This window comes from Acanthochromis polyacanthus, chromosome 22 (genome assembly GCF_021347895.1).
Source record: "Acanthochromis polyacanthus isolate Apoly-LR-REF ecotype Palm Island chromosome 22, KAUST_Apoly_ChrSc, whole genome shotgun sequence".
NCBI classification, from domain to species: Eukaryota; Metazoa; Chordata; class Actinopteri; family Pomacentridae; genus Acanthochromis; species Acanthochromis polyacanthus.
The window spans coordinates 25,350,227-25,363,597 of record NC_067134.1 but is presented as its reverse complement, the minus strand read 5'-3'; the positions used below and the strand labels follow the sequence as shown (position 1 = coordinate 25,363,597).

Below are 13,371 nucleotides of genomic sequence, written 5' to 3'. Positions count from 1 at the left end.
TTCTGTTTACCTCAGAGGCATGGATGTGGGGCTCTTATGGGGGTTATGTAAACACCCACGCATGCTCACACAAAGACGAGTGTATGATGAACCAAGCCGTCTTTTCCACTCCTCGATGATCTGCCCGTGAAACAAAGAAGAGCAGCTGGGAGGGGAAGAAGAGAGGATGGGAAAACAGAAGATGACTGCGGGGGGGAAGAGCGTCCTCAGAAGGATGGTTTACCGTGGATGAGGAGGGAGGTGGAGGGATGAAAACGAAAGGCCGAACGGAGGGCAGAGGATGGAAGTTAGGGATACGAACAGGAGGCAGGGAGCGGTGGTGAGTAGGAAGGAAAGAACAACGGACGGATTCATCACTCACACAGGAAATACTCCATTTGAGCATTTATCTCATTATAAGGCAAAACAGCCAAATTCAGAGGAATTTCCTCAGTTATGAATTAACCCTCGTGTCGTCCTGTGGGTCACCCGGTTTAAAGTTTGAAAACGTGGGAAAAAATTACATTCTCACAGTGAAACTTCTGATGTCCACATTTTCAACATTTTTGGGAAACCTTTGAACATTTTTTGGTGGAAAAAAGAAATGTTTCTGAAAGTTTTGCAACTTTTTTTGTGTGAATGTTCTTGAAGAAAATATTACAAGTTTCACTAATGTATATGGAATCACTTTAGATATTGTTAGGGGTTTTTTTTGGAAGATTTTTACTTATTTTTTGAAAATATTTACAAGAATTTTCTTGCCAAATATGGAGGATTTTTAAAAAAAAAATAAAACGTTTAAAGGAAACTTAATTTCTTACTGGAGGTATTGCAAATTTTCAGAATTTTTGGTGAATTTTTGGATTTTTTTCAGACAAAGAAATAATATTTTTGGTGCCTGTAAATGAGGACAACAGGAGGGTTAAATTACAGAACAGAACAGAGCGCCTGATATTGAGCTACAAGCAAAACTTTTACTCGAGTTCCACTTCAGTAAAAGAAAACATGCGATGATTTAAAAAAAATGAGCCGTCACATAAAAGTGACGGATGAAAGTTTGAAAGCCGTCTCAAACGTTTGCCGACTTCCCAGAAATGCCTCGTTCCAAAAGCGCAAAATGCCCACCATCACTAAAAGGCCATTAGCTGGTGCACTGCACTGCTGCCAGCTGCTCTTCTTTTGTTTTCATCCTCAGATAAAAGCTGGAAATATGGCCAACATTACGGTCACAAAAAGAACAATTTGTTCAATAAGGATCGGCTCTCGAGAGGCTCTTTTCATTTTTCTTTCGGATGCGAGCGGAGAGGGAAGAAAGTGAGACAGGAGAGAGAAAGGAGGACAATGAGAGCCTTCTGTCTTCAGTGCTTCCTCCATTTATTGTGAGGACACCTGAGAGGTCACACATTTGACTCCTGACCATGAAAAGGTCAAAGGACTCAGGAAGCAGATGGTTGGTCATTGACTAACTTCTCATCAGCACGGTTAATTTTTTACTAACTTGGAATTAAGGTGGTTGCTTGAAAGAAAGAGGACTTCATTCAACCCTCCTGTTGTCTTCATTTACAGGCACCAAAAAATATAGTTTCCTTGTCTGAAAAAAGTACAAAAATTCAGCAAAGCAATTTCGCAAATTTCTGAAAATTTGCAAAACCTTCAGAAAGAAAATTCCAACAATTCCTTAAAAATTTTCCTTAAAAGTTTTATTTAAAATAAATCCCCCATATCTGACAAGAAAATTCTTGTAAATATTTTCAAAAAATGAGTAAAAATCTTCCATCCTAAAAACATCTTTATAAAAATTTGCAAATACTTCAGGTTGAAAATTCCAATAATTAATTAAGTTTCCCTTAAAAGTTTTATTTCTTTAAAAAAAATCCCCCAAATTTGGTAGGAAAATTCTTGTAAATATTTTCAAAAAATGAGTAAAAATCTTCCAAAAAATCCTAAAAATATCTAAAGTGATTCCATATATATATCAGTAAAACTTTTACTATTTTCTTAAGAACATTCACAAAAAAAATTAACCAAAATCCAGCGAAATTTGCTGGATTTTGGTTGATTTTTTCATGAATGTTCTTAAAAAACTTTTTTAACATTTCTTTTTTCCCACCAAAAAATGTTCAAAGATTTCCCAAAAATGTTGAAAATGTGGACATCAGAAGTTTCACTGTGAATATATATAGTTTTTCCACATTTTCTAACTTTAAACCGGGTTGATTTTGACCCACAGGATGACACGAGGGTTAAAATTTAGCTTTCTGACGTGTTTTTCTTGTGACTTCTGTAATCTGCCTAGCAACCACCATTCTTCTTAACTTGTCTATGTGTGAGTCCCGCCCCTCACGTGACACGGGCTGAATAATTAATGCTGTCATGTTGTGTCTCCTGGTGTGGAGAGTCATGAAAATATAACGACAACCCCGTCACACACACACACACACACACACACACACACACACACACACACACGGCGGTACGCGACGGTCAGACTTGTTTGTGTGGACGGTGGCGGGACGCAGGAACCGTGGGTTTTTAAGTATTGATGACCTCCGCGGAGAACGAGGTCACCGTGGAAAAGCGGATGTGTGATGGCAAACAGCTTCTCTGAAGATCTAGATCAGTAAATACACAGATCTGCACTGTAAAAATCATGTAAATAAAATCATGTGGAAGAAAAGAAGATTGGCAGCAAAGGTGTGAGACAAAATACGTTAAAAAAATGATGGAATACTGTAACAAAATTGTGAAAAAAACAGTAAAAATCTGCAAAAAAATTATAGTTTAGCAGATTTAAATACAGTACAGCATGATTTTTCTTCCAAATAGTGGCAAATATCTATAAAATAATGATAAAAACATGTATTGTTAAGTATCTATCCATCCATCCAGATGTTAGATGTGGACATTTTTTCCATTCCTCTACAGATTAACATGTAATGAACACTTTTCCTTCTGTGATTTCACTCGGCATTATAGGTAAGCTCACAAAACAGGAAAAGAACTGGAAAACTGCTAAAAAAATTCCAGTTAAAATCAGTTTATTTTACAGCGTAGCGCATACGCTGCGCCGACCAAACTTCTCTGGATCTCGTTAAAAAGCGACGAGCGTTTGTTTGTGGAAAATGAGGCGTGGACGGACGTATACATCAGCGCCTGATTCATTTACCATCTCCCTCTTTCTCGCTCTATTCTGCGCTTTTTCCCCTCCGAGCTGATGGCACCGGGGGGAGATGTGGCCGAGTTCTGCGCAAGACATTATTCCTCTCGCAGCCGTTTTTCATTCACATGTTGTTCTCTTGATCCCGGCCTCTTTCTTTGTCCACTGCGCTCCTCATCCCTCCTCCCACCGTTCCTCGGTATGAAGATGTTGACAGTAGGAACTGGTTCCAGCTGGCCGCCGCACACTTCTGCCTCTAGGACTTTGTGGTGTGTTTGCGCATAAAAGCAGTGATCCTCACACCACCTTTAGTTACAGTCTTCCAATTAGCACAGATGTTGTGTCTGGTCACATATGAATCTTTACCCAGCGTGCAGAATCAGTGCCAAACAAAGCGTGTGTGTGTGTGTGTTTGTGACATTGATGGAGGCTGAACTGCTGTGTGAGCTGTTTTGTCTCTCTGAGGTTGGACAGATTCAGCCCAACCCAACCCTGCGACGCTTTTCAGCAAGCTTGTTGAGCGCTGCCGGGATTTTCCTTCGCAGGCGCATGACAGCGTGCGTTTTAAATGTTAATGTCACCGAGCACAGGCGAGCGTTTGTGTTACAAAGGCTCGCCGTGTGTGCGAAGTTTGGGATGTGCGAGAGCGAGAGCGTCTCATCAAGTAATGAGGTGCATATGCGAGCGGTGTGACTTAGAATTAACAAGTCACATGGGTGTCAAATTGAAAATGTGTTGGCATGCAGAAAATTAGTGGGAAAAAAAGAAAAAGAAAATCACACAGTAGAGTTTTTTTTGCTGGTGTGAGGGAGGTAATGTGCAGAGCTGGTGTTTCTATCTTCCCACATCACTTCAATTTGTCTGTTTCTGCATCAGTTTTTGCCAAAAACCTTTACTGCCTTCAGCACAGAAAATAAGGACACACTTCTTGACAACAGTGGAAAAAATGCCCCTCTGAAAAGAAGAAAAAACTTATTTCAAGGAGTTTTTACCTTGAAATAATTGAAAAAATCTGCCAGTAGAAGAAGACAAAAATGACTTGGTTAGATTTCTTGAAATAAGATGTGATATTTAGAATATTGGGATCTTAAATTAGCTGGGAAAGCTTATTTTCAGCCATATTTTACCAGGATTGTCAAGCTTAGGTGTCTTAACCCTCCTGTTGTCCTCATTTAGGACACCAAAAAATATTGTTTCCTTGTCTGAAAAAAATAAAAGAAATTCAGCAAAAAATCCCCCAAATTTTTGAAAATTTGCAAAGCGTTCAGGAAGAAAATTCCTGAAAAGTTGTATTTAAAAAAATCCCCAAATTTGGCAAGAAATAAAAATTTAAAAAAAATTTAAAAAAATGAAAATTGTGAATATTTTCAAGAAATGAATAAAAAAATCTTCCAAAAAAATCCTAAAAGTATTTAAAGTGATTCCACATACATCAGTGAAACTTCTAATATTTTCTTTAAGAACATTTGGGAAAAAAAATCAACCAAAATCCAGTGAATTTCGCTGAATTTTGGTTGATTTTTTCCAAATGTTCTTAAAGAAACATTTTTTAACATTTCTTTTTTCATCAAAAAATGTTCAAAAATTTCCCCAAAAATTTTGAAAATGTGAACATTTTCACTATGAAAATATTATTTTTTCCCCCACATTTTCAAACTTTAAAATGGATCAATTTTGACCCACAGGATGACAGGAGAGTTCAAAAAAGATCATTTAATGATTGTTTGACTTAAGATATTTAGGATGCATTGTCTTAAAACAAGTCCCTCCATCTTGCTGAAATGCCACTTGTTCAGTGAATTTATCTTAAATCAAGTGGGATGAGACATTTTGAATAAAACTAAGACAAACAGACTTGGTCAGATTTGGAGTTTTTGCAGTGTAAAGTGCTCTCACCCAGGAGCCATCAGAGTGGGGTACAAAGTGCCAGACCAGCGCTTTATCACTCGGCTTTCCACAAACACCCGCGTGCACGTGAGCTCTTCCAAAGCCACATTAGCTTCAAGCTCACTGTTAAATGACAATTAGAAGAGCCAAATCCCCGTCATTACAGGACCCCCTGACGAGAACGGAGCTCCAACCACTTAAGGGCTCTTCGGGGGGGCTTAGGAAAGTTTGTACAACGCGACTGGTGGATTAGCAGTCACGGAAGATTCAGCCACGAACCCGTCGGGACCGGAGGAGAACCTGGGCGACGAGCAGCGAACTTCTCAGTTTGAGCAACCTGAGCGAGTTCAGACTTCTCCTGCTGCGTGATTTGCCAAAGTTGTTCAATCAGATTAATTCATTCCCCAAATGTGGTCGGCACGAACACAAAGAGAAAGCATTATCCAGAGCCCTCAATAAATCCTTTAAGCGTAATTTGAGAGCCCTATCACGCATGGAGTTAATGTTGTAAATGTCATCTATTCTTTATCATCATCAAAAACAGATGGAATGCTCAATCATATCTGCGTTTTATGCTGATTGTGTAACGTCTCATTAGTAAAAGTAAGCAGATGTTTCTTGGTTTCAGTTTGGTGTCGAGGAACATTCACAAACTCATTGGTTTAAAGCTTAACTGAGTGTCAACTTGGATACACAGTCAGAACAACTTCAACACCTTTTTCCCTTCAGAAACCACGCTTTTACACGTTTGCTATCTTGTATTGACCTTCCATCTTCCCACTTTCCCTCTGTGCGTCCTAAAAGCCGAAAACACAACCAATTTCCACAGCAACCGCCAGCAATCTCTCTCCCAAATGCCCGCCGATGCATCTGTCTGAATCCATGTCTGAAAGTGTCCGAGCACTTGGTTTTTTTTCCCGCTCGGACAGATTAGTGGACTCAGATTACACAGCTCAGACCAGACATCGTATACATACGCGAGCACAGATCTCCAGACAGAGAGATCAGCCAGAGGTTATTTAAATGGTGGGTCTGGTCAGTGGATTGCATGTGTGTGTCTGGAGGGGGGAGGGGGGGGGGTCGAATAAAATGCACAGATGTTGACTTTTTAAGTCAAATCCACATTTCGTTCAATAATCTCTGCATCAAATACCCCCTACTGGCCCCACCCAAACCAATCACTGGCACATGCAGAAGGGGGGCCCCGGTCCATATGAGCACGCAGATTAACCCCCCTCCTTTTATTTTTCTGCTTGAAATCCACGATGACCTTAACCCAAATATGAGGGACAGAGTTTGAATCCCCCTGAGACGAGGCTTTACTGTAGGTAGCAGCATAATAACCTGCACTGTACACACATTAAAGCACAGACCTCACACACGGGGCTCAGTTTAAAGCCTAAACTCCTACATATCAGAGAATAATGTGGCTACGACTCTCTTAAATATGACTCAGAGCATTTAGCAAAGCCCAAATGTGTGTTTATATGTGTGTGTGTGTCAGAGAGAGATGATAAATAGCGAGCCCAGATAAGGGCACATAGAGGACTCCATTGTTCTTGTTTGTCAGGTTCTCCTCCTCTCTCTATCTCTATCTCTTCCTCCCTCCCGGTCCCTCTTTCTCTAACTCATGACTGGGGTCACGACTCGGCTTCATAAACAGTCGTGGAAGGGGAAAGACTCCTTCAGGAATGTTGTATCCACCGACACGGCTCTCGGATGAGCACAACAGCCTCCGTTGTTGGGGAACATTTCATGAAGTTATCTGTAAAAAAGGAGCCCTTGTGGTGCCAAGTTCAGATCGTGGTTGGAGAAAATAAACTGTAAAGCTTCAGGGCTAAGTGTCATCTTAAGATCCGCTAGCTTGTTTGACCTGGTTCTGTTTTGGACTGGTTACAAACGCCTACCTTGTGGTTCTTGCCGTGCCGATACACCATCCAGTCTTCTCCGTTGGTGCTGACCTCCAGTTTGAAGGTGGTGACGAAGTACGACTTCTGAGTCTCTTTGGAAACGGCTCCTTGTGTGGCGATACCCGTCAAAACCTTGAGGAAATGGAGGTCCACCTGCAAAAAAAAAAATGGAGGGAATTTAAACTGACAAACAGTAGAATGCATGTTTTTAATAAACTGAGCAGAACAGAATAACAATGTTTGTAGATTGCAGGATTGAAGGCGCTCAGGGCTGATGCAGACACCAGAGATGGACCGGCTGCTGCATCACCGAGACAGCAGGAGATGGACGCTGCTGCTGAGGAGGCCGAGGTGGCGTTCATGTGTGTGCGAATCGTCATGTGTGTGAGGAGAAGAAGGCTGGAGGCAAAGATCAATGGCACAGTGTTGGGATGCATTCCAGGAGAGCACCTTCATCAATCACGGCCTCCTCGCCGCTCTCTGGATGCATGCTTACACGCGTGTGTGTTAGAGAGCGCAGAAGCACTTCCTTATCATCAGTTCACAGTTCCTCTGTTTCCTTTGTGTGTGTGTTGTGTGTGTGTGTGTGTGTGAGGCGGTGCGTCCTCACTGTATATTAGATGCTTCTGCTCCGTACGTATTTTCCTCTATAGTGGTATCACCCAGACAAATTTATTGTCCTCTGCAAGTGAGAGTAATGCTGATTCAGACATCTCCGTATGTGGTTCGCATGGCTCGAATTACAATGACTCTTTCTTGTGGTCACGCTTGTTTCAATAAAGTATTACACTCTGAACAAATTCCATGTCTTGTAATTACATCAGTTGTAAAAAAAAAAAAGTCGCTCATATGGCTCCTAGTGCTGTTTGAAGCTGCAGGTATGCAATAAACCCAAAGGAAAAACTCCTACAAACAACCGGAAGCAACAAGCTATATTTAAGCTCCTGTTAACATTTTGGGGGTTTAATTGGAGGCTAGTAGATGTGTAATTATACAGCAAAGGGAGGTAGAAAGGCATGTTGTGATTTTGGCAGCACATTTGTTTCTCTACATTATTGCCCACACAACGTCAGGGAGAATTTATAAGCATAAGAATAGTCTGATCCTGCAGGTATAAAGAAGAAAAGCACTCAGAGAACGCAGAACTCTGCCGAGGCTGCTAAGTCGCTGTATGATCTCTGACAGCTGAAACAGAATATGTGACAGAAATCACAGCACCATAGAATGTGTCCATCAAATATAGATGTACCCACAAACAAAATGACCTTACACTGAACACAGGCGTCTGTTATGTGTGTACGTTATAGGGCTGGACCCGAATATCCCGAATATCCGTTCGCTACGATGGTATCCGAATATTAATTTTGGTATCCAAATATTCTTCCCCCACCCCCCATCAGACGTTACCAGGCGCAACGAATATGCGGCATTACTGTCTTCCCTCCGCCTTCGGCTCACTTCGGCTCATCCCGTCGTGTTCGGCTCATCTCAGCTCCTCCATTTGTGTTTCTTACCACCACCCGAATGGCCGGGTGGCTGCCGACTCTGACGTTACGCTTCACTTTGTTGCATAAACACAAGACAAGATGCTGAAGACCTCCTCTGTTTGGGAATTCTTCAGTTTAACTGAAGACAAAAAGAAGGCAAAATTTGGATCCGGGAGACCAGACAAATGGATCCGAATATTCGGGCCGTCTCCGCCACAAGCCCCGCCCCCCGTTGGACGTTACGGGGCGGAACGAGTATTCGGATATTCGTCTTTAATAAGGCCCGAATATTAGGAGGCCAGAAACCACTATTCGGGCCAGCCCTAGTACGTTATGTACGGACATCAAATCGTGTGACCTAAATATAGAGGAAAAACTCCTACAAACAACTGGAAGCAACAAACTAAATTTAAGCTCCTGTAGGGAAGCACATTGCTATTTTGGCCACAAACCTGTTTCTCTAAATTATTCCACACTGATCAGAGCTCAAATTTCACTCTTTACCTGATTTTGTTTGAAGGTCATGAGATATTTTACAAGGGAAAAAATCTTTAACAGCAAAGCAGAAATGTGTGATCAAAAACGCATCAAGCCAGGAACATGATGCGTGCTCCAGTGTAATCTTGGAGATGGATACCTGTATGTACTCCTTGTTGCTGTCCTCTGAGGGCGTCCAGGCGTTGTCGTCGTTGTTGAGGCGGGCCTGGCGCGGTAACCAGCGGTTGTCATAGAAGGTCGTCGAAGCCGTGATTTGATCGTCGCTGATTTTCCCCGACTCCATACCGAGCGCCATGCTGCAGTGGAACGCTGATGGGAGAGAGAGGAGGGAGACAGCAAGTGTAAATTTGTTCATGTGTCTTTGCAGTGAAGATGGAAAATGGATGACAGATGCAGGAAAGAGAAGATCTGAGTAGCGTTTTTAGAGTTTAAAGACAGACGAAAGGCAAACTCAGACAGTGACAGAGAAGGACACAGAGGGACAGGAAGCAGCCCAACAGGTGAGCACAGGCAAAGTGAGGTGAAGTCAATTTATATTCTAAAAGAAAATAGCTTGAGTCAACTTCTGAGAAACCATGGTCTCTTAGGAGCGAGCAAAACAGGCTGAGAGGGGTGAGAGAAAGAGCTGCGAGATTGAAATAGCATTAAAGTAGGAGAAGCTGAAAAGATCGCGGAGGGGAAGAGGAGAGACAGATGAAGAAAGAAAGACGAGTGTCAGCAAAGATGACAGAGACGGAACCGTTGAAAAGAGAGAAAATAGAGATGGGAATAAGAAAAGTGGGTAAACAAACCTACACAGAACAACAAAACAAACAACAGTATTCTAGAAGTTATCTCGCACTCACAGTCGGTGACTTCTTTGTGCGTCATGTTGTAGCGGGCGGAGAAGCCGTCTTTGGCCACGGCCATGTCGGTGTGGAAGGAGAGGGACAGCAGGCCGGAGGACGACTGGATCTCTGGAGGGATCTTTGTTCCGCAGTACCGTCCAATCAGAGGAGCCACTGCAGGCAGACACACACGCAAATCAGATTTCAGTTCTTTTTTGCAGTTTGCAGCACAATATTACAATGAAAACCTGCTTAAAAGTGACAGGCGTCTTCTTGCCATCGCTGCTTCTGCTTCTGCGATGAGGAAAAAAAATGGCAAAATACACCTTTGGCAAGTGCGTTCCTCACGTTTAAAATGGAAGAAAAAAAATGAAATCCAACACTGCAAAGACAGATTTCCAGCGGCCATGCTGCTTCAGTAAGTGTTGGCTAATGAGTCACAGCATGCCCTCCTCCCCACATGTCTCTTCCGCCCATCATTCCCCTCTCTCCCTTAACTCTCCTGTCCATCCCTCCATCTGCCATGTGTGTCTCAGCCAGGGCCCAGCAGGGGGATTGGAATCCCTGCCTTAATGCAAGCTGCAGCGGGATCAGCCGTAGACACACATGCACACACACATACACAAACACCGAGGATTACAGTAGTCTCAAGACAGTTCCTTCGCCAGACACCGAATTCTTCACCCTTCCGTCTTGCCTCCCGTCCCTCTTTCATGCCCGAGGACTCGGCTCACTGGAACTGGGTTACACTTTAATTTGCTCCTAATTCTCAACTTTGAATGGTATAAATTGTTTTCAGCTATCAAAGCTCCCAAATTCAAGGCTATAATTGGAATTTTAAATCCATTTGGATCCCTTTTTAGCAGATGAAAATGGAATAATTAGAGCAAATCCTTAGTTCCCTGCTTCATATTTTCAAAAAAAGAAAAAAAAAACCAGAGGGGTAAGTGAGAAGAAAAAGGCACTCGGCAAGTGAGAGGTGAGAAATGAACCACTCATCACTGCTAATGTGGGTTTCAACAGCATCGCAGCGGCTAACGTTACCCTATGGCGGTCACTATCAAAGCCCCGCGATAACATCCTCAAATGTTTTTTCCTGATCTCAGCTTCGGCAAAGCACGGCTCCTTCCTATTGGACGCAGGCAGATAGTCATCGTGGCGATCACTCTCACTCGCCTGGGGAGGAAGGAAGTGCTAGGTGATAAGGAGGGAGGACAGGGAGGATAGGAAGGGGGGCGATGAAGGGTGTTATTATGGAGAGGGAAGAGGGGCTATGGGAAAGGACGGCTCCTTGGGGGTGTCGAGGCACTTTCGGCTCCCTGTGTGAAATAATGTTTCCTCTATGCGATGTAATGGAATGTAAGGCGAGGCTGCGTACATCAAAGAGAGCGATGGCTGCTCAGGAAATTGAAGACCGCCATGCAAATTTCTGTGTAGGAACGCGAGGGGTTGCCATGGGTCAGTACGAGCTCTGCATGCGGATATGAATGTAATGTTTGTGTACGTTACCCCCTGAAGGCAGAAACATCGATTGTCAGCGCACCTGTGTGTATGCAAGGATTCTGTCCAGTGTGTGTCTGTGTTTCTGTTGTGTTGAGTCATTCCAACATTAGTATGTGAAGCATTTTTCAGACACGCAACACCGCTGTTACCGTGACGCTTCATTCATGCTGTTTGTCATCCACACGAGACTGTACTGTGCACCAAGTGATGAGTAACACATATTATGGCGCCTTTCCACTAGCACCTACTCGGTTTGTGAGGTTTTCCATTAGGACGTAGATACTATATTAGTGCCTACTCGGCCGGGGTTCCAAGCGAGCTGAGTCGAGCCGATAATGTGACGTCTACAGAGTGCAGGAAGCTGATTGGACACGGAGTGACGACACATGAGAGCGACTTCTTCACGAAAACCAAACCCGGCAACAGCGACAGCGCGCAATGCTCTTCACGGAAACTTGGCAAAATTGGAACATTACTGAGCAGCAGGTGTACCATCACCTCAATGTCTTCCGTTGTTGTGTTGCGTTTGTGTAACACAAATGACGTTAATGGACTTCCGGGCTGCTGTGCTACAACGACTATACCCACGATGAGCTGAGTCGAGTCGAGTACAGTCGATGTCCCGTTAGATAAAGACTCGATCTCAGTCGCTAGCATGCTTAAACTCTTCAAATGGTTGTGTCGTTTATAAGTTGCCATTAGAGCCTAATCTAGACTGGCTCTATCTCCATGTCGAGCATAATTCATAATTATGTCATGTAAAGTTACTGGTGCTGCTGTTTCATGTGCTCAAATGCTCTCTTATTTTGGAGACAGTCTGTTTCACATCGCAGGTCTTCAATAAACTCAGAGGAAAGACTCAAACAACAAACTAAACTTCAGCTCCTGTTAATGTCTAGTGGGAGAAAGAAAAAAGATGATATTCATCTTTTGTGAAAATTAGCTTTTAGTTTTATTATGATGGACATTTTCGTTTGTAAGCTAAGGTTTGCTGTGATTTTCAGTTACAACCTGTGCCTTTTGCTCTCTGGTGTTTGTGGACCAATATTGGTGCTGAAATGTGGGAAAAGACAATGTCAAATCACCAGTGCATGTCTATTCCTGAATCTGAGTGGGTGCAGTTCACTCGTGCAATGTTAAAAGTGATGTTATAAGATCCAGCCTAGTGAGACTGACATTGAATTTTTTTAGGTTATTTTTTGATCTTTTGTTGGCTTTATTTGATAGGTTAGCATAGATGCAAACAGGAAAGTAGGGAGAAGAATGGGGGGGAAGACCTGCAGCAAAGGGTGGTGAGTGGGAATCGAACCCAGGACGTGGAATCAGGAACTATATTCTCTGTTCATGGGTCACCTGCTCAACCACTTGAGTTGTCTGGGAACCCCTGGCATTGAACTTTAATGGAAAAGGAGTTTCTATCATTCTTGCATGCTCACCTTGTGGAAGGCCGTCCCACACGTCCAGCCAGTCGTACTTGCAGTCGCCCTCTCCCACCAGCAGGGGGTCGTTCTCAAGGTCGAAGGTCAGGAACGTGAGGGTGATGTCCATGTGCGGCGGCGCGATGATCATGTAGGAGCACTCCAGATTGTGAGGGTATTTATCTGGGAATCCCGGGGACTCGATCATGCCGGAGGAGCTGGTGAAGTTGCGGAAGCAGAACTCCGACCCTGAGAGAAAAAGGATATTTAGAGAGGAATGTAAAAATTGGCCACATTAGGTGAAGATAGAGGCATAAGCAATCGATCACGGGCTGATATCTCCTCTGACTTGCAGAGGGTGTTTCAGAGAGTCGTTCATCACTGACAGCTTGCTGGAATATACAGAAGCTGTGATGGCGAGACACACAAACACACACACGGTTTATGATTACAGATGGCAGAGAAAATACACAGTGAGCAACTGTTCAAGTGGGCGTTTCTAATGTTGCATCATGTGATGTGAGCTGGCTTGTAGCTCTTTTTCTCACTGCAGAATCCCAAACCACAATCAAAAGCACCACTCAAGATTTCAACTCAACTACACTGCCAGAAACGCAGTAATATTCTGTTTTACGGCTCAGTTGTGGCCTTAAAGGACTCTCATGTGGTCGGGGTTACATAATAAAACATTTTCAGTGATAAACA

At 43.1% G+C, this 13,371-nt stretch overlaps 1 protein-coding gene across 3 annotated transcripts in view; it reads right to left on the bottom strand.

The window, feature by feature from the left end:
• Nucleotides 1-13,371, bottom strand: part of nrp2a (neuropilin 2a) — an 81,139-nt gene that overhangs the window by 37,544 nt on the left and 30,224 nt on the right. For all 3 annotated transcript variants that reach the window (XM_051942182.1, XM_051942183.1, XM_051942181.1), the window contains exons 4-7: nt 12,685-12,915; nt 9,764-9,919; nt 9,058-9,227; nt 6,931-7,086 (exon numbers count right to left, since the gene is read on the bottom strand). In XM_051942182.1, coding sequence (XP_051798142.1) covers nt 6,931-7,086; nt 9,058-9,227; nt 9,764-9,919; nt 12,685-12,915 — 713 coding nt within the window. The remainder of the gene's footprint in view (nt 1-6,930; nt 7,087-9,057; nt 9,228-9,763; nt 9,920-12,684; nt 12,916-13,371) is intronic.